We start from the raw sequence: 24,470 nt of genomic DNA, 5'->3' as shown, positions 1-24,470 counted from the left end.
ATGGCAGGTAGATAGAACTGCCCCTTGGGTTTCCCCAAGAGTCCCTGCCCTTAAAAAGTCCTACCCAGCATTTCATTTGTAGTGCTTACCGGATGTGGGGAGACCCCCAAAATTTAATGAGCTGTCTCTGCAAGGGTAATGTGACTTTTACAGCCTGTTGAGGGGCGAGGGGAGATTTGCATAATGTTCCAAGGGGGATTAGGTGGCTGGGGGTTGCCATGGCAACCCCACTGGGATGAATTGAGAATTTTTCCTCCTGGCAGGAGTTAGCCAATGGAGACTGGGAAGGTGGGGGAGGGGGCAGGGGGTTATCTGAGGGGAGGGAGGGAGGGAAAGAGAGAGGGAAGGATTGGGGTGGTGGTGCCTGGGTTGAACGGGCAGTGCTCGGGGAAGGTGTAATCTGAAAAAGCACTCCCTGTTCTGTCTGTACAAGCAAGCTCTTTGAGAGCCATCTCCCCCCACAAGTAGGGGTGGGAGGCAGGCAGAGTTCAGTGTGTTTGGGAACCAAGAAATTAAAGTGAACAAATATTTAAAGATTATTGGATCTTGTTAACAGGAAGCCTGGTAGATGGAAACTGAGAGTCTGAGGAATGAAACTCTTAGAGTCCTAAAGCCAGGAGGGAGTTGAGCTGTCATCTGGGCCCTGTGGTGTCTGCCTCCAAGTCTGTGCTGGGTCTCCATGGAATGCTCCCAAGGGCAGGGCACTCACACAGGACCTAATTCATTTTTGAGAGCTCCAAGTATTATGCTGGACTCAGATATGCCTTCTTTATTCAGTGGAAACTGAGACCCAAGTGCAGGACTGATCTGGGCGAGGAATGCAGGGCTCTAGACTGTGTGTTGTCACCTCTTTCCAGGGTCAGTTCACCTGGATGCATGCTTACTCGGCTTCACCATCCCCGACTCCCTTACACTGTAGACCACTGGAAGAAAAGGGGAGGTGGGATTCCTTTCAGGGAAGTGTGCCGAAGGGTCATCCCAACCCCAGCAGCCCCAGAGTCCCTTGCTGTTGGTTGGTTCTAGCTGGGGAAGGGTGAGTGTGTTTCTCTTCCCTGCCTTGCATCCTCTCTGTCATCCTCACCCACCTGTGAAGGGCACGGGGGCTGGTGCCGAGAGTGTCCCTACAGGCAGGCTCAAGCCAGCATCCCCTTCCCTCCCCTAGGAGACAGATCCTCAGGGTCATGCTGAGGGGGCTGGGCCTTTCTTGTACCAAGTCCTCCCAGCATAAAGAATTCAGCAGGCTTCCTTGGAGTGCATAAATATTTAATGGCGTTGTAGTTATATATAATTTGATCAATATGTCACTGCTAAAAGGGCCTTTAAGAAGGCTCACCTATCATTGAGTGATCTGTGATGTGAACCTCAGCCGCCCCTACAGTAGCGGGAGGGGCTGCATTTCCCAGGGCTGCTGCATGGATCATTTGCTGACCGTGCTCCCCTTCTTACATTGTAGCCCATGGCGAGGATGGAACCGGGCCTGGGAGCAGTTCCCCCAGCTTTTGGTGGCTGTCCCCCAGCGCCCCCCCTCCCCCTGCACTCCACATGGACTTTCCTTCCTCTGTTTGTAGAACACCCACTTGCTTTATTTCAGTGTTCTCTGAGCTCTGCCTAAGGAGAAACTACCTGGCAAGGACTATCCTCTTTCAGTCAAATCATTGAGGGGCTATCCATTTAGAATGGCCTAGGAAATGCGGTGGGATATTTTAAGTTAGAATTGCCCAGACGTGGTGTTCTGAATCTGGATGACTGTGGCGCCTGGCTGCTGGGAAGGTTGGGGCCAGGGCCACCTCTTTCTTCGCAGCCTCCCACCGAGGCCTCTCTCTATAGCCCTGGGATTTAATTCAAGATGAAGAAGAATCTTCTTTAAACCCCCACGACTCAGTCAGAGAACCAGGTGAAACCGGATTAAAATTTTAAGAACCCCAGAGCTGAATGAAACGACACCCCCAAATGTACACGTTTTCCGGAGGAGTAACCTAAGGCCCAGAGACCTGCTGGGATGAAAATCGTCACCTCGCCATGGCTTTGCAATGTAATTCACCTTTGAAAATGGGCAAGTCTCTTCCTCATCTCATCTTTCACACACATCTGCAGACCGGTGTGGTCTCCAGACTCACAGTACCATGCTCTTTGCAAGACATTGCCCTGATTTTCCAAGGAAGAAATCCTCATTTCACAAATAACTGGAAACCTCGTAGCGTCGGATGGCCGCTTGCCTGTCTGACAGACGTGGAATTACTTCCCACTGAATGCGACAACTTGGAGAACCCTGGCTTGGCTGTCTCAGCCCACCAACCAGTCTTCCCTTGTGAATCACAGAAACTGCACAGTAGGGGCTTGACACTTAGAAATATGACATCATTGTTTTTGCCTAGAGGCTATTCCCTCCACAGTGAAGTGCAGTTTTGCTGATGGACAAATTTGGATGGCTCGTGCTCTGAAGACTGGTCCTTGGGCCCTGGCCCTGGTCAGCTGCCCAGCCACCGGCCAGCATCCATCCACATCTCAAGGTGGTTTGCTCTTCTCTGCTGCTTTGTAAATTCATGTGATGCTGTGTTTTACAGATCTTTATGGAGGAGATGATATGCTGCACAGCACTTTGGGAATATTTAGGGTTCTAAAATTCTAAATGAGGGCTCCTGGATCTTACAAGTGATCTAGTTCATTCCTTCATTTTGCAGACAACAAAGTTAATGTCCAGAGAAGGGAAGTGATTTGCCCAGAGTCACACAGCTAGATGGAGGCAGAGTTAGAGGTAAAACCAGGTCATTTCTGCATAACATTGGAGCAGAACATGCTCTCGAAAGGGGCAGTTTTCTTTTATCTTTGTTTGGCTGAGGTTAAAAGGCATTGTGCGTTCGGAGTCCACAGGTACACACGACAGGGCAGTTTAAAACTAACAGATGGAAGTAGCTCTCACCGGTGTGTTGAACACAGTCACCTAAATAAAAAATAAAGGCAACGTCTGGCTGGGTGCTGAAAGCCCGGGAGCAGGAGCTTGCTGGGGGGTGTGGATCAAGAGCAGGCTCCATCTCCCTTAAGTTATGTCTTGGGTCGAGGGCCAAGGATGGCCTGAAGTAGCGGCAAGCCTGAATGCCAGAGTGTGATTGGAGAAATCGACTTTTAGAATGCTCAAGCAGCCTTGGTTTACAGCAAGATGTTCAGAGGTCCTGCTTTAATGAGGAGATGATCATGCAAATGGGAGCTCGGAAGGCACACGGAACAGATTGCTCTCTGGGAAATTACACTTGCCCCCCACTATCTTGTGTTCTGTCATTTATTTGCCTAACAACCTCCACAGAGTTGCAGGGCAGATGTTACTCCCAGCGCCCAGTCGGTAGTGCAGATTCTGAATGTAGTGGGACCTCTGTGCCCGTTTCTCTGAACTGCTTCTCTGTGTGTATCTAGTAGATTAGTTCCTTCTCAGGCACGATGTTTTTTTCCACCAACAAAGCCGCCTGCTTTGAACCATACTTGAAAAGAAACTTACAAAGGCGGCACCAGCCTCCCCGAACACCTTCTCCAAAGTGCTTTCCAAAGGGAGCCGTCTTCCTACCTCCCACCACCTCTCAGGTTCGCTTCTGAAGACCTGGCTTTCCGAGACCGAGATGGAGGGAAGGATGGAGGTCGGCCTCTGGGAGCTGCAGCCGCCTTATTGATAACAACGGATTGCGCTGAGTTATCAAAAGGAGCAACTTTCCAGGTGTGATGGCGTTCCAGTTTGTGATTTGTGACCTGTTCCAATTGTTGAGGTCACACGTCTTGTTTTTTTTTTTTTTTTTTTTTCCTTTTTTGGAACTGATGTTCAGGGCTTGTTTGAGTTGGAGCCAGTGCTGTTTTAACAGCTGTTCTAATCAGAAGCGCTGTCAATTATTAACCCTAATGGTGGTTTTTCTTTCAAAAATATTTCTCTAAGCTCTCTGGAAATATCAGAATTTGGCTTCTTGCTAGGAAGTCGTTTAGGGAAGTCACTTCATGGCTGGGCATCAGTTTCCCTGTCTGAGAAATGGAGGTGTTAAGCGCCTTCTCTGTGGGATTATTGCGGATGCACACGTGGTGAGTTGGGTGGGTGGATGTCAGCGGTCATTACTGTTAGGAGCGTTTCTGTTATGCCAACTTTCCATTTCCAGGAACTTCCCCTCCCCCAAGCGCCACCCTCCGAAAAGTAAACATTTCTTAAAAATATTGAGTGAAAAGCTTTCCTGTTCATACTTCCACTCTGCAGAGTGCACGGAGCCCGTCCTCAGGGTTGGGCAGCCTGTGTAGAGATGAGGGAGGCCCAGTCCCTGCTTCCACTTAGTGGGGAGACCTCTGCAAGAGGGTACTAGCAGATGATGGCACAGCGACAGCTGGGAGAGATGGGAAGTGCTTGCTCCATATCCCTTTCCCAGGGGGAGGGGCTGGGTTTCCATTGGGAGAACTTTTACCTTGAACTGGGAGGTTCTCCCATTGGAAACCCAGCCCCTCCCCTCTGCCTGCCTCAACCCTACACGGTTCTGTCTTGTGATGTGCCAGAGGCCTTCCTGTCATTCAGAGAGGCCTCTCTTCATCGAACGTGGGCCTCAGGAAAGACAGCCTGAACGAACGCCACTACCCCAGGCTTCTGGAAGGTTCTGTATCTGCGTGGTGTTGTTCCTCACTTGATGCTTGTTTGTGATGTTGGGACGCAGGAACTACTTTAGGAGGGTGGACGGGCGAGAATGAGAGGGAACTTGCCCTGGGCCACCCAGCTGTGGTCACCTGGTGGCCGGATGGCTACATAAAGCCTAGGAGATCCCTTGTCCTCATAAGCAGAGTGGGCTGTGCTCCAGACCAGCCCTATGGGAAGATCCTGTTTGTGGGAAGCCTTTGGCCAACTGTTTGCTGAAGGGTGTGGGGAAGGGGAAGGGCAGCTACTTTTTTTTTTTTTTTAATGTCATTTCCCAAGACCCTGACCCTTCACTGTTTGCCAGTGGAAGGAAGCCATAGCCAGAACCTTTTCATAATCACCCTGTCCCCTTACCCCATGGCGACTGAGAGATCGCTGCCGAGGAGGCCAGCGTGACTGAGGATGTTCTGAGCTTGCCCCCTGCTTTTCTGGCCATGGGGAGGGCCAGTGGCCAGAGACCCATCTAGGTGACTTGCAGTTGGCCTGGCTTGCAGGTGCCACCCCATCCTGTTGGTGAAGGGCTTGGGCCACTGGCCACCTACCAGCCGGTTGTATGTCAACACTCCATCCACCACGACCCCTCCCTCAGATGCTGCCCACACTGGGGCAGGCCCAGATCTGCAGCCAGGGGCCACTGCAATGTGAAGTCTCAATAAATGTGGGGGGTGCCGGTGATGTTATTCTTTGGGCCAGACATTTATGAAGCAACTACTGTGTGCCAGGCACTACTCTATCTTTGTTTAAGATAACAGGCCTTGGACCTGAGCTTCCTAAATAGTAAGGTTGGTTTCTTTTGTTTATTTTTGTTTCTAACCTGTCTTTCGATGCTTATTTGGCGCTGAATGCACAGGTGAGCGCACCTGTCACTATGTGCAGGTTTGGAGTGAGATGCAGCCTATGCTTGTTTCCAGAACTCCTGCCCTATCCAACCTGGACCTTTACACTTCATTCCCTGTTTCTACTACCTGTCGATTTAGGCGAGGAAAAAATAAGCAGAGTGAGGAAGGACTGTTTGGGAGAGCTCTTCCCACTTAACTAGATAGATAATTTATATAGTGATTATTTAGTGATCCTCCTGGGTTCCTTAGAGTGTGAATGATGGGTGTATAGCGGGTGGAGAAGCCAGGGATACTGTTAAAGGCCCTGCAGTGCACAGAATGGCTTCACACATCAGTGAATTATCTGACCCCACGTCAATAGCATGCTGTTTGAGAACCCCTGATGTATGGTGTCCTGGCTCGAGTGCCCCACACATGTGTGAATATGGAGTCCCAGTGGGTCTGAGCTGGGCAGTTTGGAAGTGGGGGCCCTTGTTGACACAGTTGGCCTGGGATATGAGTGACAGCCCTTCACAGCATGAATTGTCTCTCCCCAAATGCCAACAGTGGTGCCAGCTGGGAAACACCGACTCTGTTCCTGAGGAGCTAGAGTGTTCCAGGCAGAAAGCTGACAGTAGTGATCCCTCGGCCTCTCCCCGCCAGGACCCCCCACTGTAGCGGACAGGCTCTGTAGGTTGGCGAGCCCTGCCACTGTGGCTGGCAGCCCAGGACGCAGGCCTGCAAAGCCCATAAGGCTCTCTAGTTGATGGCCTGCCTGTCCACAAACCAGAGGCGTCCTCTTTAGTGGCCAAGGGTGGAGGGGGTGGAGGGTGTTAGCCCCAGGAATTCTTCTGAAGTCTAGGGTCTATTTGTACGCCTTCGGATGGCATTGTTTTTATTTTAAGTGCGCAAGGATTTCTCATCCAGAATCATTTGACATGCAGATGATCACAGATTTTTAAAGGCTGTTGTCATGGTTTTGTCTCTGAAAGATTGCTATGAGCTGATGAAAGCTTTGAAGCCAGCTCTGGGACCTCAGTCCTGGCAGGCTCAGATTCAGAATGAGATAAGAAAAGCAATTCTGAGAGTCGGCTGTCAGTGGTTCTAGGCCTTTCTGTCTGGACTCAGTTAACCCATTAGCACCACTCTTGATCTGAGATCTAAAGTTTGCACAGGATGCTGCTGGAAACTGTTGATTTTCTAAATGCAGTCGTTTCTGGGGTGTTGGGAGATGAGGCAGAGAATTGCTCTACCTTTCTAAGATTGACTTCTGTGAGGGATTAGGGATCTAATGAATTACGGTCTGAGCAGCTTCTTAGACAAGGAATTGCTATATTTCAAAAAATGATGTGTTGACTGAGTGTGGTGGCTCATGCCTGTAGTCCCAGCACTTTGGGAGGCTAAGGTGAGCAGATCGCTTGAGCCCAAGGGTTCAAAACCAGCCTGGACAATGTGGTGAAACCCAGTCTCTACAAAAATACAAAAATTAGCTGGGCATGGCGGTGTACCTTTAGTCCCAGATACTTGGGAAGCTGAGGCAGGAGAATCATAAGCCCAGGAAGTCGAGGCTGAGCGAACCAAAAATCGCACCACTGCACACCAGCCTGGGTGACAGTGAGGCCCTATCTCAATGGAAAAGAAAAAAAAAAAGAAAGAGGCTTAATAGTAGGATTTCAGGCTGGTAGCAAATATTGGGGGAGGGATTAGTCTTGATGAGGGAGAGGCTACCCCAGGGAACCCTTTGCCACATAGGGGCCACTTATCAGCTCTGTCCCATTTGTCTGAGAGCTCGAGTCCTGTTGGTATGGGGCACCAGCAAGCAAAGCAGTTCCTCTCTCACTAACCTCCGTTTCACTCTTACAATGGATTTTGCTGGGTTTTGGGGGGTGATTTTTATTTCATTTTGCTTTAATTAGGGATTCTATCCAGAGGATGCAAACCGTATTCTGAACCAAACATGTAGACCACCTCTGATGGAAACTGGAGCTCCCCAAAATGTAGGCAGCCTGGCTGCAAGGGGGTTGAAAGAGATTTCTTCATGCTCTGGATTTCGCTAGAACCTCCTGGCCGGAGGTGGACTGAGACCAGAAAGCATGGAGCCCAGTGGAGGGGGGCTGTGGTCTGGGGGGAGTTTGCATTTCCACTGGTCTGTGACATTTCGGTGGCTTGATTTATTTGCCTCAGCTTCATGTGGTCTCTTTCCCTTTGCAGACAGAGATTGCGAAGAGACTGAACACAATTTTAGCACAGATCATGCCTTTCCTGTCACAAGAGGTAAGACCTTCCTTTATTATTTCTTCTTTTTCTTTCCAAATCAGCCCAGTGGCTGGTGGGGTCTCATTGGAGCCTGAGCCCCAGCCCCAGCCCCTGTCTATTCATACTGACTGAGCTGACAACCTGGAGATTTCCAGAGCCTTCTCTGGCCAGTCTGGGGGCAGGGGGCCACATCAGAGGGACGGTTTGCTCCTTCTTCTGGTAGAATTGTTTTCTCTGCCATTGCCTGTGTCCAGAGGTGGGGGTTCTGGCATGCGACCTAACCAGCAGTGGGCAGTGGGTGCCTCTTTCCCATCCAAACTAGCATTCCCAGCCCAAAGGGGACCTTGGTCCCTGCTACAGAGAGTGCCCTTGCCGAGAGCATAACCAGATGGTCATGTCACCTTCTAAGCACACCTTCCAAGGGACCTCCATTTGGGGCAGCAGCTGGGTCAGTGGGTGATCTGAGAGACATGTCTCCAAAGAAGCTCCCTGGTGTCGACTAGACAGCTAGGCCGACGTTAGCAGGGTCTCTTTCTGTCCCCTGATTTCACTCCAGACAGGGCATGCCCTGCCCTCTACTCCCCCTCAGTGGCTGGGACCATGACAGCTCCCTCACAGACTCCTGGGTCTTGGACACAGAGCGGTGACCAATAAATGACTGAATTGATATATAAGAATCAATGGCCTCAGAGCTTGCGGCCCAGTAGGGGAGACAGCTGTGTATGTGGTTGGTACTACCTCAAAGCGAAAGGGAATTAATGCAACAACTTTTTTTTAATAAACTTTATTTTTTTAAGAGCAGTTTTAGGTTCACAGAGATTTCCCATATCCTCCCTGACTATCAGCATCTTCACCAGAGGGGTACATTTATTACAACTGATGAATCTACATTGACACATCATCACCCAAAGTCCATAGTTTACATTAGGGTTTGTTTTGCTACTTTTTCTTCTTTATCTGTTTATCTGGAAACATACTTTGTTTTCTCTCTATTTAGACAGATATGGATAAGGTGTATATAGACACACTTTCCCCCCAAATCCTTTGAGTGTAAATTGCACATATCCTGACAGTTCACCGCTAACTATATAGTTATAGAACTGCATCTCCTAAAAATAGGGATACCCTCCTTCATGATTGCAGTACTCTTACTGTGTTTAGAAAATTAGTGATCATTCTGTAATGCATCATCTGATACCCAGCTCATATGCAAATTGCATAGAAAAATTTGTGTGCACGTGGTTGACTAATAGCCATCTTTTGGCATCCATCTTTATTTTAGAACTTAAAAGGAAGTTTCAATTGCAAAAGTAATACATGCTCATTGAAAAACGTCTAAGAGAGAAAGTGAAATCACCCGTCACCCTCCTGCATCCTTGTGCCCTGTGTTCAGTGGGGGCTCCTCTGTCTGCTCTCCCCGAGAGGCCCTGCCAGTGCTGCGCAGCCTGTCACCTCCTCCGTCCAGGAGGGTGGCTGCACCTAACACGTGCGCTCTTCCCTCCAGCACCAGCAGCAGGTGGCGCAGGCAGTGGAGCGCGCCAAGCAGGTCACCATGACGGAGCTGAACGCCATCATCGGGGTACGTGGACTCCCCAATCTGCCTCTTACCGTGTGTATAGCCCTTTTATTCCTCTCATTTACCATAACCAGAGATTGACCCTGACCTTAGCTGGCCTCAAAGAATGGCGGCCCCAAGGCTCCGGCTTCTGCAAGCATCCCAAAGGCTTGGACCCATGTGGGGCTGCTTCCCCATTTGCTCCCCAGTTGCCTCCTAGTCCTCAAACTAAAGGGGAGCCAGGCATGCCTCGAATCCACCACTTTGGCCATCTGCCTCATCTTCCACTGGCTTTTGGTGTCCCTGCCATTGAGGAGGGCAGGGGCCTAGGGTCACTTTCAAGGCCAGGCTGACTGGCCAGTGCCTGGCCACCTTCTCACACTTCCCCCGGGGCCTGTCTGCCTCCTCCCTGGCAGAAGTCTGCCCTTCTTTGGCCGCCTGGGATCAGAACAGTCTCTGCTGTACTGTTGATGTGCATCGTGCTGTGAAGTTTGGGTTTGCGTCTTGCTGTCCCATGAGTGGAGATGCCCAGCTGAGCACTCGTGATGGAGGCTTGTGAACTCCAGCTGGGTAGCCTAGACTGGTCTTCGTGACCTTCTAGAAGTCCCGTGTCCCCCTTACATAGGAAAACATACCCAAGAGTGCTCTGTGAGGCGTACTTCTGGACTGGCTCCTTCGTGGAAGGGGCAGCTGGGCCTCCCTGGCTTGTATGTTTAATGGATTTCTTAGGTTCAAGTGGCATCTCCCTCCTGCCTGCTGCTTTGGTGTGAGGCTAGCGTATTTAAGATAAGCCCCTGAGGAAGAAAAGTCTTTTCAGGGTGACTTTGGGAAAAGCTCTTACCTTGGGGTGTAACTGTCCACCTTACATCTATCTCTAAAATGAAGGGAGTGGGTGGGATCACTGCTTGCCCATCCATGGAGGAGCCTCTGGATAGTACAGATGTGTCGTCTTTTCCGTAGGTCTGGGAAAAGGGCTGGGAGTCTGCAACGATTTCCAGTTCATTCTGAAGTGTAGTTAGGCTCAGGAAGCAATGGGCTGATTCAACCCTAACATTCTGGGAACCTGGTTCGTCTTCTTTCCTCTTTCTGTTCTTACAAGAAGTCACTATTTCAAGGTGGAACTGAAGGCTCCAGAATTTTCTTCTGCTTGATGGGAAACATGATGATGACTCTTGACTTTTCCGTCTGGGGCAGAAACCTGGAGGTCCATGTTTTAGTCATTGTTTTTCCCCCACGTGACCTTTGGCAAGTCCCTTCTCTTCCCTGGGCCTCAGTTCCTATATCTGTAAAGGGAGAGGGTACACCAGCTCGTCTCTTTGGGCAGTCCTGACTCCTACCAGGAATGCTGGGAGGCTGGAATCCTGGAATGACACATGGACACCCACCCTCCATCACGCCGTTAGGACCCGTGATGGCTGCAGAGTCCTTTGGTGAAGGCAGCCCAATGGGTTTGTCCTTCTGGGCTGAGCCCACAGGGACACTGCTCAGTGCTGCTTGGAGGTAGTGGGGGAGGTAAGCATTGGCCTGGTTTGAATCCTGGCCTATTGTGTAGAATGGGCAGAGAAGAGTCTTGAAACTGGAGTGTGAAGAAGTGTTCGGTGCTGGAAGGCAGCACCCCAAGAGGGCAAATCATGGTATTTTAATGTTTGAAGTATCTTCAGAGATCATCTAGCCCAGGGATCATCAACCTTGACGCTGTTGAAATTTGGGGCTAGATCATTCTTTGCTGTCCTGTGCATTGTGGGATGTTCAGCAGCATCCTTGGCCTGTAGCCAGCAGAGGTCAATCATACCCCCCACACTCGTGACACCCCAGAATGTCTCTTGACGTTGCCAAATATCTGTAGGAGGCAAAATGGCCCCTGGTTGAGAACAACTGATCTAGCTCAGTGCCTTTGTTTTAGAGAGAGAGGAAATGATTATGATGTTGAGGAGCAAAGCTAGACCAGAGTCCCAGGTGGCTGACTCGCAGCTCAGGGCTCTTCCCCTGGCCCCGGCAGAGCCCTGGAGGGTGGCCTGTGTCCTCTGTCTCAGTGCCTGGCTCTTAGCTTGGTGGTTCTGCTGCTAGTGGTAGCAGGGGGCTGCAGGGACAGGACATAGCTTGTGAATTCTGTCTTCTGAAGTTTTTCCTCTTCCAGCTCCTCACCCCCATCTCCTGTCTAACCATCTTCTTGAGGTTTCCAGGTGAAGTTCTCCTACCCCTGCCGTGACCACAGCAGGGTCTCCTCTCCGCCTCTACCTCAATCTTTGGAATTAAAATCCTCTTATGAAAATATATTTTTTTAAGTTTTAAGAAAGGAGTAAAATTGAGGGAGAAGCACTGCTTGGATTAGCTGTACTTCCTTTAAGTAGTATTTAGGAAGCTCCAAGTTAGGTCGAGGCAGCCCGAGGCAGACATTGGAATTCAATTAAAGCCAACGAGTGGGGCCTGTGACCCCCATTTTCAAGGTAATTGCTTCTCCAGCTCTGAGTGAATGCAGCCATCGCCCTGTCATTAAGCAGGCAGCCGTCTAATCGCTGTGCCTGACAGAGCCTCACAAGGCAGGAATTACGGACAGCCGAGGCGTGCTCGCGCTGGGGAGCCGTGCTTGACTGCACTCTATCGAAGGAGGTCGCTAAGCTAGTCAGGGCGTTCTTTATCTCCTCCTCGAGGAGAGCAGAGAGCAAGCCTGCAGCTGAGCCGCCTCTGGGAAGCCAGGTAGAGAAGGAAGGCAGGGGGTGCAGAGCCATGGGCTGAGCAAAAGGGCAGGCACCCTGGCCCCAGCAGGAAAGGGCAGGAGAGGAGGGTCCTAGGAGGCTCTTGGCAGCTACCAGTGGCTGCCCCCACGGCACTGCTGGATTTGCTGCTCTGGAAGGAAACGCAGCTGGCACCCTCGTCTAGGACTTAGAGGAAGGGCTTTGGGCAAGTCACTTTCTTCCTCTGGGCCTCAGTTTCTCCATCTCCCTACTCATTTAATGACCTTCTTGCTTATGGATTTGAAAGAGTCTGAGGTCGTGGCTTAGCCCAACTCAAAGAGAAATCAAATGCCTCTGGCATGGGCAGGGAGGTAGCTGGTGGCGTGTTGATCATGAGGATGGTAAGAAAAGGCAGGATCCGAGGTCAGGGTGGTGTGTCTGGAAAGGGGAAGGAACGACAGATCAAGGGAACTGGGCTTTCCAGTCAAGCCTGCCCCCTCCCTTGCTGGACCTCAGGGGTCCACCGAGGGCAGACAGGTAGAAGATGGTCTCTCTTCTAGCTGTGGCCTGGCAAGACCTGGTTACCATAGCCCTGTTTGTGTTACATGCTTCTTGGATAAATGAATGGCAGGGGCTATGGAGAAGGATAAGATTCCTGAGCATGAGGAGGGAAATTTGACCCTTGGTCAGCAACTTGCAGAAGGCAGTATCTATCTTTCCCAAGCAGATTTAAGACCTGGTGAGCTGATGTATCTATCACCCATTTCTGGAACCCTCTTTTTCCATTGCTGTATCGTGGCCCAGATCTTTGGACTGGAAAGTGAAGGGGCTCTCATCTGCTCACCCACTGACCACACTGACAATTTGGTCTGCATTCCCTAGGAAATTAACAGTAGGGAAGATGTCGTAGAGCATCGACTTGATTTTTTTTTTTTTTTTTAAGTGGGAGGGAGGGAAGAAAGCTTCCCTTGTCACAAAATACACAGGGTATTTTGAAGCCATACCTAAGGTTCTTGCATTCACTCCAGAATGTGGATGAGCTGAATTCAGTTGAATGGATTTTACGTGAGGGGAACGGATGGCCAAGAGAGCGTGCCTTGGGATCCGCCTTTGAGCCAGGCAGCCGTGGGGGAGGGAGGTAACACTGAATTTAAGTCTGGGCTCTGGTTGCTGCCGGCTTGGTGGAGCTGCTCCGCCTCCCAAGCCAGTTCGCCCTCTCTGAAGTGGGGATCACAAGGGTTGTTGTGAGCACTAAAAGCTATTACCAAACCCGGAAGCTCAATGGGCGTGGGGCTGTGGTGCCCCCTGAGCGATGCGAAAGAGATGGAGCAATCAGAGGCCTGGAGCTGTTCTCCCTGTCCATGGAGGGCAGAAAGCGTTCACTTTCTGGAAAGTGAACTTTCAGCCTTGGTTCTGGAAATGCTTAGACAACTTGACTAAGTTCATTCCAAATCGCGAACCTGAGAAACGGAGCATTCAACCAGCCAGCGAAGGCATAAGGCGTGATGTGTGTAATCCAATTAGACATAGGCTGCAAGCAAGATCTTCCCTTCCTCCTCTCTTGGAAGTGACCGCATCTTCTGAGCCAGGCCATGGGCACTTATCACTTGTGTGGAGTACAGGTTCCTTGGCTCGTTTGTGCTCTGGCAGGAGCTGTTCAAGCAGGGAAAAGTGAACGCTCAGGCGTGGCCTGGTTCCAGACTCCTAGCCCCTCTTTGGGGTCAGGGGTACAAGGGAGAATTGACTTTCCTTCATGTTGTGGATGGAGAAGTTCCCATACTGGAAGGAGTGGTATATACTGGAGACAGGCGGTCTCAGCTTGTGGAACCGATTCCATTTCTCTGCCATGGGGAAAGCTACCCAGTTGAAAACAGTATCATCCTCCCACTCAGACATCACTATGTTTGAGCACACTGTGCTCTGAAGCCAGCAGACGTGTTGCAGGGGATAGGAATACAGCCTGAGGATAGCTGGGCCCTGTCTGCCTGCCTGCCTGCGGAGGTGCTGAGCTGTGATAGGGACGGGGTCAGGTGGAGGCCTTGCCAGCTGGCCCCAGACCTGTCAGGGAAAAATCTTCATTTCACTCTCTGTTGTACCCACCCATGACTGTTATTGGCACACCCTCCACCCGACAACCCTGGCATCTACTCTCACATGGAGGAGGGAGCCTTGGAGTTTGGCTCTCCTGTCCCTGCTTCACAGAGTCTGCTGGGCTGGTCCCCGCTGTGCCTTTCAACCATCCCAAGGAGACCTCGGGGGAGTTTCTGGCTTTTTGCAGCTGGTTGCTTTTGCCCTCAAAGATAAGGAACGCTTCAGTTTTGCCTGGGAGATTCCTTTTCTCTTTTTTGCAAAGAGGACGCTCCGACCTGACTACACTGAAGCTGAAAACCAGCTTCTCAGCCTTGGATGCTTAACAGCTTCGAAAGTCACTGTCTGCCACACGGCCGCCGCTGCCTCGGGTCCAGGATTCTGATGCTGGTTCACTAGTTCATGTTTTGGGCAAGCAGGACACCTCATGACCCCATTGATGCTTCCTGTCCCAACTGACCGTTCCAGCTGCATCTAATTGGGCCTTAGAGGGAGGCGTGGAGCTGGGAGGTGGCTGGCACCTGTGGGCACTCTTTCTCAGCCTCTTCATGTACCTTTTCCAAAATGTTCACGAATTCACCCAGAAGACATGTACTGAGCAAATACGCCAGGCACTGTTTTGTTACAGGTGCTAGGATGGAGAAGACACAGTCTCTGTTCCTGGTACCCACAGGTTGCCAAGCAGTGCACAAAGGCGAAAGAAACGTTTCCACCTGGGATCCATCCGTAGTGTTTGCTAAGGTTGACTGAGCACCTGCTGTTTTTACCTGTAGTCACATAGGTGGTCCTCGCACAACCCAGAGAGGCTGGCTGACTAGTCCAAGGACTCACATCTGGTGAAGGATAGAGCTGACGTCCGCCTTATTTTATCTGGCTCCACTGTCTGAGCTGTTAGAGCTCTTAGAACAGAGAAATCCATTCTGATCAGTATGAGGGGGAGGGTGTCCAGGGGAGATGGCCTTTGAACTGGGCAAAGCTGAGCCTAGAAGGTTGCGTAGGAGAGGAGACTTTACCTGGTAAGATAAGTCAGGGTGTGTGGAGCTATTCAGCTCGGTCTTTCCTTGGGGACAAATGCTGAATGCGCATTTTCTCTAGAAACAGACTTGTTCCTGAAAGGAGTTAGCTGTGTCTGCAGGCAGCAAACCTGTATCTTTGAAGCCTTCCTCCCCTTCCTCTTCCTCCAGTGATCTTACTGGCTCTGCACTATAAAATTCGGATTAAGACCTGGCGCGGTGGCTCACGCCTGTAATCTCAGCACTTTGGGAGGCTGACGCAGGTGGATCAGTAGGTCAAGAGATCGAGACCATCATGACCAACATGGTGAAACCCCGTCTCTACTGAAACACACACACACACACACACACACACACACACACACACACACACTAGCTGGGCATGGTGGCATGTGCCTGTAGTTCCAGCTACTCAGGAGGCTGAGGCAGGAGAATCGCTTGAACGCTTGAACTCGGGAGGCAGAGGTTGCAGTGAGCCGAGATGGCACCATTGCACTCCATCCTGACCATAGAGTGAGATTCCATCTTAAAAAAAAAAATGCAGATTAAATACCTCAGCCCTTGTTTTCTGGGATTTTACTAAATAGTTATCACCAGCAGAATTAATGGACCTACCAGCAATTGGAACCACAGGGCCCTACTGGAGACTCGTTTTAAAAACCGGGTATCCAGATAATGTTGTATTGTTCAACCACATAAGGGAATACTAGGTAGCCGTTAAAAAGGACAAGAAAAAATTTTCAGAACATTCCTAAATTAAAATCAAGCTATATAGTAGTATGGTTCACAAGAGTCAATTTCTGCAGAAATACATTTGAAATGTGTAGATTTTCATAAAGAAAAACCTAGGTAGATTAACAGTAGAATCTTCTGAGGGTAGGATTGAAGGGCAATTAAAAAAAAAACTTTTTAACATATACTTATTTTTAGTATTTTCTTAAAATGAGCATGTATTAGTTTTGTAATAAGATATTAAAAAATTACATTTTCTTTAAAAAGAAAAAGTAGAGGAGCTCAGAGTAAGCTCCCATCTGAGAGAAGCTGGAGTTTCTTAGCTGGGAGGGGTTGGATCTCCGTATTAGACTATGTGATGCTGGCTCCAGGGGCCCCCGTAGCTTTGTATCTGCCATAGTGTCTCAGTGCAGATGTGGGGTCAGCCCACCCTGGGACAGTGCCCATGAACTGCCTCGCAACAGACATCACGGAGACTCTGACAGCTTTGAGCGATGGCCATAGTGCCAGCCTTTCACCCACAACTGATAAAGGGAGCCCTCTGGGGCCAGCAGTGCCATGGCTACTGTGGCTGGGATGAGGCCAGGGGGGCGGTTTGCAGTTTAGCTGGGGGAGATTAGGTAGGGCCCTTTATCCATAACCTGAGACACTTACTGCCTCCTCCTGCTGGAGCCATGGGCCTTCACTGTGTTCTGTTATCTGTTCACAGTTGCCAGAAAGCCATCTCATATTGACAGGTGAGCTCCCTCAGTAAGGCATGAGATCTGGGAGCTTCTTAGATCTATTCTGTATGGCACTCTCCACCAACCCCACCTGCTTTGGGGATCTTTTTAGGAACGAATGTTCTTTGGATGAGGATGGTGACTGACAGATTTACTAGTGGTGGGATTTGGGCAATTACCGGCTGCCTACTCCAGCCCTCTAAGCATCTGTTAAATGGGCACAACCCCTCCCTGGCCAGGTGGTTGGAAGGTGCCCAGGCATTCATTCAGGCATTCAGCAAATGTTGGTTCTCTTCTCTTCCACTACTTGAAAAGAAAGATGCATTGCATAGGTGGATACCAGCACACCTAACTTCTGCAGTAGTGGAGAAGTTGGGTGTGTGGAAGGAGAGGAGAGTGAAGCCCCTGACGCTAGTGTTGAGTAGGGAATTTGGGCCTCTGGAACCAGGGCCGCAGAGTCCTGGGGAGGAGACAGAGAAATGCATTGTTGTTGAAGATGATTCTGACTTGCTGCATGGCAAGTTTTAAGAAGAGTTCGGGAATCCATTTTAAACTCTTTGTAAATGTTAGCTACTGCCATGAGGCTTCATGAATAGTAGCTGTGCGCCATGAGGTGCTGCATACATTATCTTACAATAATTCTCTGGGGTCTGTTGCCTCCCCTCTTTACAGATAAGGAAATTTGAGGCTCAAGGACTTGAAGTAACCTGCCCCAGGCCACACAGCTAGGAAGTGCCAGAGCTGGGGTTTCAGTCCTATCTGTCTAGTTCCAAAGCCTCTGCTCTTGCAGTTACCTGGTTTTCCACTAATGTCTGGTGACATTAGCTCTCATTCCATTGGCCCCCAGCTCTTCTGGCTCTGGGGCCTTTGCTGTGATGACCTGCCCTGCTCCTGCTCTGGAAAGCAGGCTTGGAGTTCCTAAGAAATAAGGAGTCTTCCCCAGAGTCCAGCCTCGGGGTGGGAGATGCTGGCCGCTAATGCTGAAGGCATGTATGCATGAGCAAACACTACCAGTGCTGTGAGCTTAAAAATGGATCCCTCTCACTCAGAGGGAACCCCATGACTGTGTGGTTTTTTTAATGCATGCATTATTTATCTCAGGCTTGGAAACAAACATTGAGAGATTTCTTCCTGAAACTGGGGTGTGGGGTAAGGGGGCTTGAAGACATAAATCTTTACATTGCAGTCTATTAACAGACTTTCTTCAGTGAGATATTCATGTGGACTGAGCTGGGGGCAAAGGTTTTGGGGGTGCTTCCCCCTGCTACCCACCCAATGAAGGAGTGAGGGGGATGGGAAGAGCTGCTCCCTCCCTCCCTCCCAGGGTGGCCACACCTCCCTTGCCCTCCCGGGCTCAGCTGTACTCATCACCGACTTCATTGCAGCAGCAGCAGCTCCAGGCGCAGCACCTCTCCCATGCCACACACGGCCCCCCGGTCCAGTTGCCACCCCACCCATCAGGTCTCCAGCCTCCAGGAATCCCCCCGGTGACGGGGAGCAGCTCTGGGCTGCTGGCACTGGGCGCTCTGGGCAGCCAGGCCCACCTGACGGTGAAGGATGAGAAGAACCACCATGAACTGGATCACAGAGGTGGGCCTGGGCTGGGCCAGAGGGCGGGGTGGGGGGGACGTGGAGTGGACCCTCATAGGCCTTGCAGTGAGTGGACCAGCAAATGCAGTCACCCTAGGACCAGGAGTTAGCAAAGATCTGGAGTCATCTGTTGAAGACCTGGCTCATGGAAGCCAGCACCATCCATGTCCCATGCACCTTTTCCTAATCCTTGGTGTGGAGCTGGTATTCTGTGTCCTGAAGACCTTGATGTTCATCTGGAGCTCCGTCCCATCTTCCAACAACAACTCTGCCTGTCCTTGAGGGGCCAGCCCCAGTCCACCCCTTCAGGATGCCTTCCTGGTTGGACTAGGGCCCCCTTTTTTTTTTCTTTTCTTTTCTTTCTCTTATTTTCTTTTTCGGTTTGTGTGGTTTTTTTTTTTTGTTGTTGTAGAGATGGGATTTCACCATGTTGACCAGGATGGTCTCGATCTCTTGACCTGGTGATCCACCCACCTCGGCCTCCCAAAGTGCTGGGATTATATTCGTGAGCCACCACGCCCGGCCACTAGGGCCCTTTTTTTAGTTCCCGTAAGAGTAAGAGTTGGGATGCCACGGCTAAGTATCCTCTTATATCCTACCCCTGGAAAGTGTGTTGTGCTCACCAAAATCATCAGTTCTCTAGGACAGGGGCCAGGTTCCTGGGTGTTTTCCTTACATCTATGTCCCACCAATGCAGGAACCCGGGAAAGGTGCATAGTCAGAGCTCATCTGGAGTCAGAAGTTCTTCCCTGATCCTTTACCACAGACCTTACCATGAGTACCCCGGAAGCTTCAACAAGCGTGGCCTCAGCGGGGTGCATTGCATCAGGAAAGAGAAGGGTCTGGCTCCCTGGGAGACCCTTTTCAAAAATTACCGCCATATGCACTTTGCCCTTAGTCACAGTATTTACTGGGGCACCTAGCCAACACCTTCTGACCACTTGGGACCTGGTGTGTCACCATCCTGCCTTGGCCCAGGCCACAGGGCGGTAGCCGGTCCCAGGAACTGGAGGCTACATTTTTTGTCTTACGGTGGGATGGTCTCTTAGCAGAGGAAGGGGGACCTCTCCCCAGCAGACAGAATTGGGGAGCTAGTGCTTAGCTGGGCAAATTATCAGAGGCTTCAGCTTTTAGGGGCATCCTGACAAAGAATCAGAGAATGGTGTTAATTCCAAAAACAGAATTAAAGAAACCACTCTTAAATTCCCCTACTTTTTTTTTAAACAATAAAGTTCTTAACTCCCAGGTCCTACTGGTATTTTGTATGGCACGATCCCTCCCAAGCCTGTGGCCTTAAGAACCCTAGTCTGCCAAACAGTGAACTTGGTGCCCTCTGGCATGACAGGGAGAACTGGGTCAGAGGCCTCCCCTGCCCACCCCAGGGGACTGGAGGGGCAGGGGCATTACTGGAATTGGGGTGGCGAATTTCCAAACCGGGAAATGCCACCTAATGGCCCTGCCCTGGGTGATCCACGGAGACAGCAATCCAGGCCTTCTGCCCGTTTTAAAACCAGTGAATTAGCAAATCACAAAGCCAGCTTGGCTTAGACTGACCTTTTTCTTTTCTTTTTTGTCTTTTTGTCTTGGGGGCCTGACCTTCCTCCTGTCCTGGTCTTCCTTCCCCAAAGAGAGAGAATCCAGTGCGGTAAGTATTGGCACTCTGGAACCCATAGGGGTGTGTGGGTACTGAGAGGAGGTGGGATCTGGGCTCCCAGAACCACGGGCCTGAGACCCAGTGGTGTCCAAAATTGGCTTCTGGGTTCCCAGTTCCGCTCTGTGGGTTGAAATGGGGTTTTGTGTGTTAACTGGTGCCGAGCTGGGAGACCTGGCTTCAGTGCTAATGTCTCAGTCCAGAGCCAATAGTGGCAGTGGCAGAGTGAGGGGTAGTTACTGTCATAAGGTGGGAGCTGCTGTCACCTGTTGAGACTGACCTTCAGTTGTGGAAGCTCTTCATCTCTGCAGGCTTTAGGTCTGCCATTTGTCAAATGAAGAGCTTTGGCTAAATGAGCTCTAACTCCCTTTCAGATGAGAGGTGATACTCTGAGAGGTCAGCTGACCAGCCCTGGGTCTTCCATTGCGAGGGGCTTTGTGGAGTCCGTGGGCTAAACCCAGGGTTTAGGACCCAGGTGTCCCATGTCCAGGGCCAAGGTTCTTACCCACCCCCCCAGCTCGGATGCCTCCTGTATGATCTTGCATCCTCATTCCCTTCAAATGCCTGCGGTTTCTGCCTGCTCTGGGCTTTCACTCCATTTAAGAAAGTGCTAGCAGGCGAGCATTAAGGCCAGGCCGCCTGCGTGTCTGCCAGCTCTGAGATTTGTTGTAAATCTTTCTGATCACACTGAGGCTCCGAGGTTCTGTTTCAAGTGAATAAGCCTTCTGAATAAGCGCAGTGGATTCTGGATAAAAAAAATCCTCCAGCGATTAGCAAAGCTATTTTATTCCTCATCGCCGTCCTTGTATCTGGGGCCATCTAATCTGTTAGGATGGCTTTGGTTATTACCTCGTGTTAAGTAGGACTTGGAAGGTCAGGCAGTTAACTAACCATCTAGACAGCAGCTTCCTTGGGCAGCTCTTTCCAACCCAACCTCGTTCCCTTCATGGCCCTCCCCCGGCCCAGGCTGACTTTTTAAACCTCCCGTTAGCAGCGAGGCTGGTGTCTCCTCGTGCCCTGCCTACATGCTCATGGCTAGGTATCTACGAAAGGAGTCCTTGAAGCTGAAATTCCACGTTCACTGCCTCAGTACTGATCCTCTAACAGTAGCATTTTTGGAGAGGCAGTTTGCCTAGGTAGGTGGAGGGCTGGATTGGACATTGTAAGGCTGAGGTCTGGTCCCAGCTTTGAGACCTTGTGTAGTTCTCTTGGCCTCACGGAGCCTCAGTTTCCTTATCCATGCCATGGGAGTAATTCCAGCTCAGCCAGCCTCTCAGCTTTGTTTAGGAAGACTCATTATAACCTGACAGAGCATCCACATTACCTGGGTAATGGCAGTGGAACTGGACGGGGACGGGGAGGCCCAGCACTCTTTAAAGAGCGTAAGTCTTTATCGCATCCTCATCCCTCTTGGCTTCTGGCTCTGTGCCCCATCTGTGAAAGTTTTCTGCTAAAAGAACACTCCCCACCCCCGAGAACCCCCAAGAGCTGGGCTTTTTACCATACTCTCAGGTCCATGCATGGCACACACGGTCCACCAGCGACTCCACCGGGAATGAATCGAGACGCTGGGCAGAGGCAGCAGTGGGCAGCTTGGAGCTGAGGCTGTGCACATGCATGTAGCGACGGTGTCAGGGGCGGTGTAGACTGAAATAATCAGGCTTTGGAAACCAGGTTGTCAACAGATGAGGCCTACAGCAGGAAGGACAGGGCTGTGTCAGAGTGGGAGGGGGGATGGGGGGACGGGCTGGAAGCTGTCCCAGAGGGGTTAGTCTGGAGTCCAATTAGAGGTAGCTTCATTCATATTTCCTTGCCTAGCCGAAGCAATAAAAAATACTTAGTTTTTTGGCCGACTGCCAGCCAGAGGCGGGCTGGATCGATGCCGCTAAATGCCTGACATGACTCTCCGGTAGCGGCGAGGGTTTTCAGCCTGACTGCATGAGAAGAAAGAGCTCGCTGTTCTCCTGAGCCGAGCACCGGGTCGCAAAGAGAAACACGAGCAGCCACACGCCCCCTCCCCTGCCCGCCCGCCAGTGAGGGGCAGCCGGCGCGAGGGGCTGGAAGCATTTCTGCTTAGCACAGGGTGGCCGCCACCGTCAGAGGAAATGAAATGAAATGACGGTGATTTTTCTGCCGGCGATTGCAGCAGCTAATTGAATTGCGGCTGTGTGCGCATTGCCCGGTTCCTGCTCGGCTGTGGGGAAGCTTGAGCTGCAGTTCCATTATAACCTCCATTTTTTCTTCAAGGCTTGATAACTCTGCCATTTTAATTTGCTTCAGGCAGAAACTTGGCAGGGAAGGACTGCCCAGAAACTGACTTAGGAAAGGAAATTAAGTTCTGAGGCTGGTGGCTGCACCATTCCCACCGAGCACCGCCCAGTCCCGTTCCCTCCAGGTGGCCTTGGCCTCTGAGAAAGTGGGGAAGAGAAGAGAAGCCTCATTCCACTTGCCTTCTGATGCTCTTCTCTTCTGAACAGATGCTCCTCTGTTCTCCATGTTGCATGGGGACTGGGACCTGGGATGGGCTGGCCTTTCCTTCCAGTGCCATCATAACTGGCCCATGAGCTCCTGGAGGGCAGGGATTGTGTCTCATTCATTCTGCCACTCCTGGCCCACAGCACCAGGCCTGACCCAGGGCAGCTGCTCAGAAATTGGTGGGTGGTGAAGGTTAAGTTTGAGCACTTAGGAGGGGGTAAACCTCACCGGTATCATAGAGGGGCCTTGGTCCTGATGTTATTCTCTGTGCACAGAGGTTTGCTGGCCAGTGCCCTTGCCAGTGGCTCCTCCCTCCCTGCTCCCCAGCCCAGTGGGAACAGCCACATGGTGATTTCTGACCACTCTGAACCCCCGGGAATGCTCCACCATCTCGCCTCTTCCCAGGCCTCCCATCCCAAAGGCTTCTCATCCTCATTTGCTTTATAGCTGAGGGAGAACTCATGAAAATGGGGGGTTCGCCAAGCTCTCAGGGTCCCCACTTGGTGATGGCTACCAAGGTAGTCACTGTCCCTGCCCTTGCACCTTTTCCTGTCTATCAGAGGGAAAGGCTTCATGACGTTGCATTTTTGTTTTTTGACAACCCTGGTGTTTCTCCGGAGTTGCTGACAGCCTTGCCGCGGAGGCGGGGGTGTTCACTCCAAACGCTCGCTGCTCATCTCCACTGGGAAGTCGGTGGCTGCCTGACGCCCTCCTTCCCTATCAATCTCCCCATTCCTGTCGGGCTCAGCAGATGAAGTATTTCTCATGGCTCCCGCCTGTCAACTCATATCCATCTTACAAGACTCAATGCAAATTCCACTTATCCCTCCTTTGAGCAAATGAGTGCGGCAGGCGCGAGATGGGTGGTGAAGGAGACCCGGGTGACCCTCGTCCTCACAGAGTGTAGTCTCATAGGCCAGAAGGCAGGCGGCTCGCTGCAGAGTTCATTATTTAATAGCAGTGGCAGAGCTGCAAAAGAGGACTGGGGGTGCTCCCAGGGCATCTCCCTGGGGACTTAGTCCGGGGAGTGGGGAAGGCTTCCCTGGCGAGGCTCTGATGGAGCCACCATCTGCAGGGCAGAGAGGAGTTCAGCTTCTCTTCCCTCCCCTGACCTCCGTGTCACCTGCACTTAGCCGTGTGCAGATGTGTGAGTCATTACACGCAGCAGAGAGTTTTAACCCTGAACTGTCTTGCTTCCAGAATAACTCCGTGTCACCCTCGGAAAGCCTCCGGGCCAGTGAGAAGCACCGGGGCTCTGCGGACTACAGCATGGAAGCCAAGAAGCGGAAGGCGGAGGAGAAGGACAGCTTGAGCCGATACGTATGTGCGAGGCGTGGTGGCGCCGCTGGGGTTTCTGTTGGGTAGGGCGAGGGGTGTCTGCAGGGCCCAAGCTATGGCCAGGGTCCTCTTGGGGTTGGCAGTGAGTCAGAGAAGCACAGGCGGGGATGGGTGGCCCCATTGAGGAGGGCAGGGTGAGGATGGAGCTAGGGTAACTAACGTTCATACACTCTGTGAGCATGCAAGCCACCATGGGGCGCAGGTGGACGGGGAGGTTGTCCTGGCCTCCATGGGGTCTCTTCCCACAGATGGCCCAACAACCCCTTGCTGCTGCCAGAATCCCACTTGGCTCTAAGGGGCTGCTCCCGGTGCCCCCAAAATGTAGACCCTACAGTCCTCTCAGTCTGCCCCAGGCATGCACCCACCTGGTCTCCCAGTCATGGCTTTTGCCAGCCCTTTAATGGGATGCCCCTGGCACGTGAGACCCTAGTGGAAGCATGACCATCGTGTTGCCCTGTGCCAGTCTGTGAGGGCTGAGAGCTGGGGCAGAGGAAAGGGGAGGATATGTACTCAGCCCTCTTCAGCCACATGACTGCTGTGTGGCTTTGGACACACTGCATACCTGAAGGACACTCAAATGTTTCTTTGAGAGGAGGCGAGTCACCCTACCACACAGAGGGGTGGGAATGACCAGGTGAGAGCAGCACACTGACTGAAGGATGGTGAATGTAACACCAGCTGGGAAGAAGGTTCTGGCTTCAGAGAGAAGTTGAAGGGAAGGCTGTTGGGGGAGGGGCTTAGAACTGTTCCAATGGGGCGAGTGTCTACGGCTGCCCAGTGGGCATGGGAGTGGAGCAAACTGGGGACTAGTCTAGGGGAGATACTTGGGGACTGTGGAGCTGGAATGGAGCCTGCTGAAGGGCAGGGCTGCAGGAGAAAGCATGGACTGTGGGGCTTGGCCCTGGTTCA

At 51.4% G+C, this 24,470-nt stretch overlaps 1 protein-coding gene across 15 annotated transcripts in view; it reads left to right on the top strand.

Annotated features, from left to right (window-relative positions):
- TLE3 (TLE family member 3, transcriptional corepressor) overlaps nt 1-24,470 on the top strand; it is a 50,032-nt gene that overhangs the window by 14,151 nt on the left and 11,411 nt on the right. For 5 of the 15 annotated variants that reach the window (XM_035259062.2, XM_035259060.2, XM_035259061.2 and 2 more), the window contains 5 exons: nt 7,678-7,740; nt 9,227-9,331; nt 17,893-18,097; nt 19,726-19,742; nt 23,424-23,543. In XM_035259062.2, the coding sequence (XP_035114953.2) occupies nt 7,678-7,740; nt 9,227-9,331; nt 17,893-18,097; nt 19,726-19,742; nt 23,424-23,543 (510 nt within the window). The remainder of the gene's footprint in view (nt 1-7,677; nt 7,741-9,226; nt 9,332-17,892; nt 18,098-19,725; nt 19,743-23,423; nt 23,544-24,470) is intronic. The other 10 variants (XM_035259070.2, XM_035259066.2, XM_035259068.2 and 7 more) reach the window with 3 other exon arrangements.

This window comes from Callithrix jacchus, chromosome 8 (assembly GCF_049354715.1).
Source record: "Callithrix jacchus isolate 240 chromosome 8, calJac240_pri, whole genome shotgun sequence".
NCBI lineage: Eukaryota > Metazoa > Chordata > Mammalia > Primates > Cebidae > Callithrix > Callithrix jacchus.
Note: the sequence above shows the minus strand (reverse complement) of the source record. Positions and strands in the feature narration are given on the sequence as shown.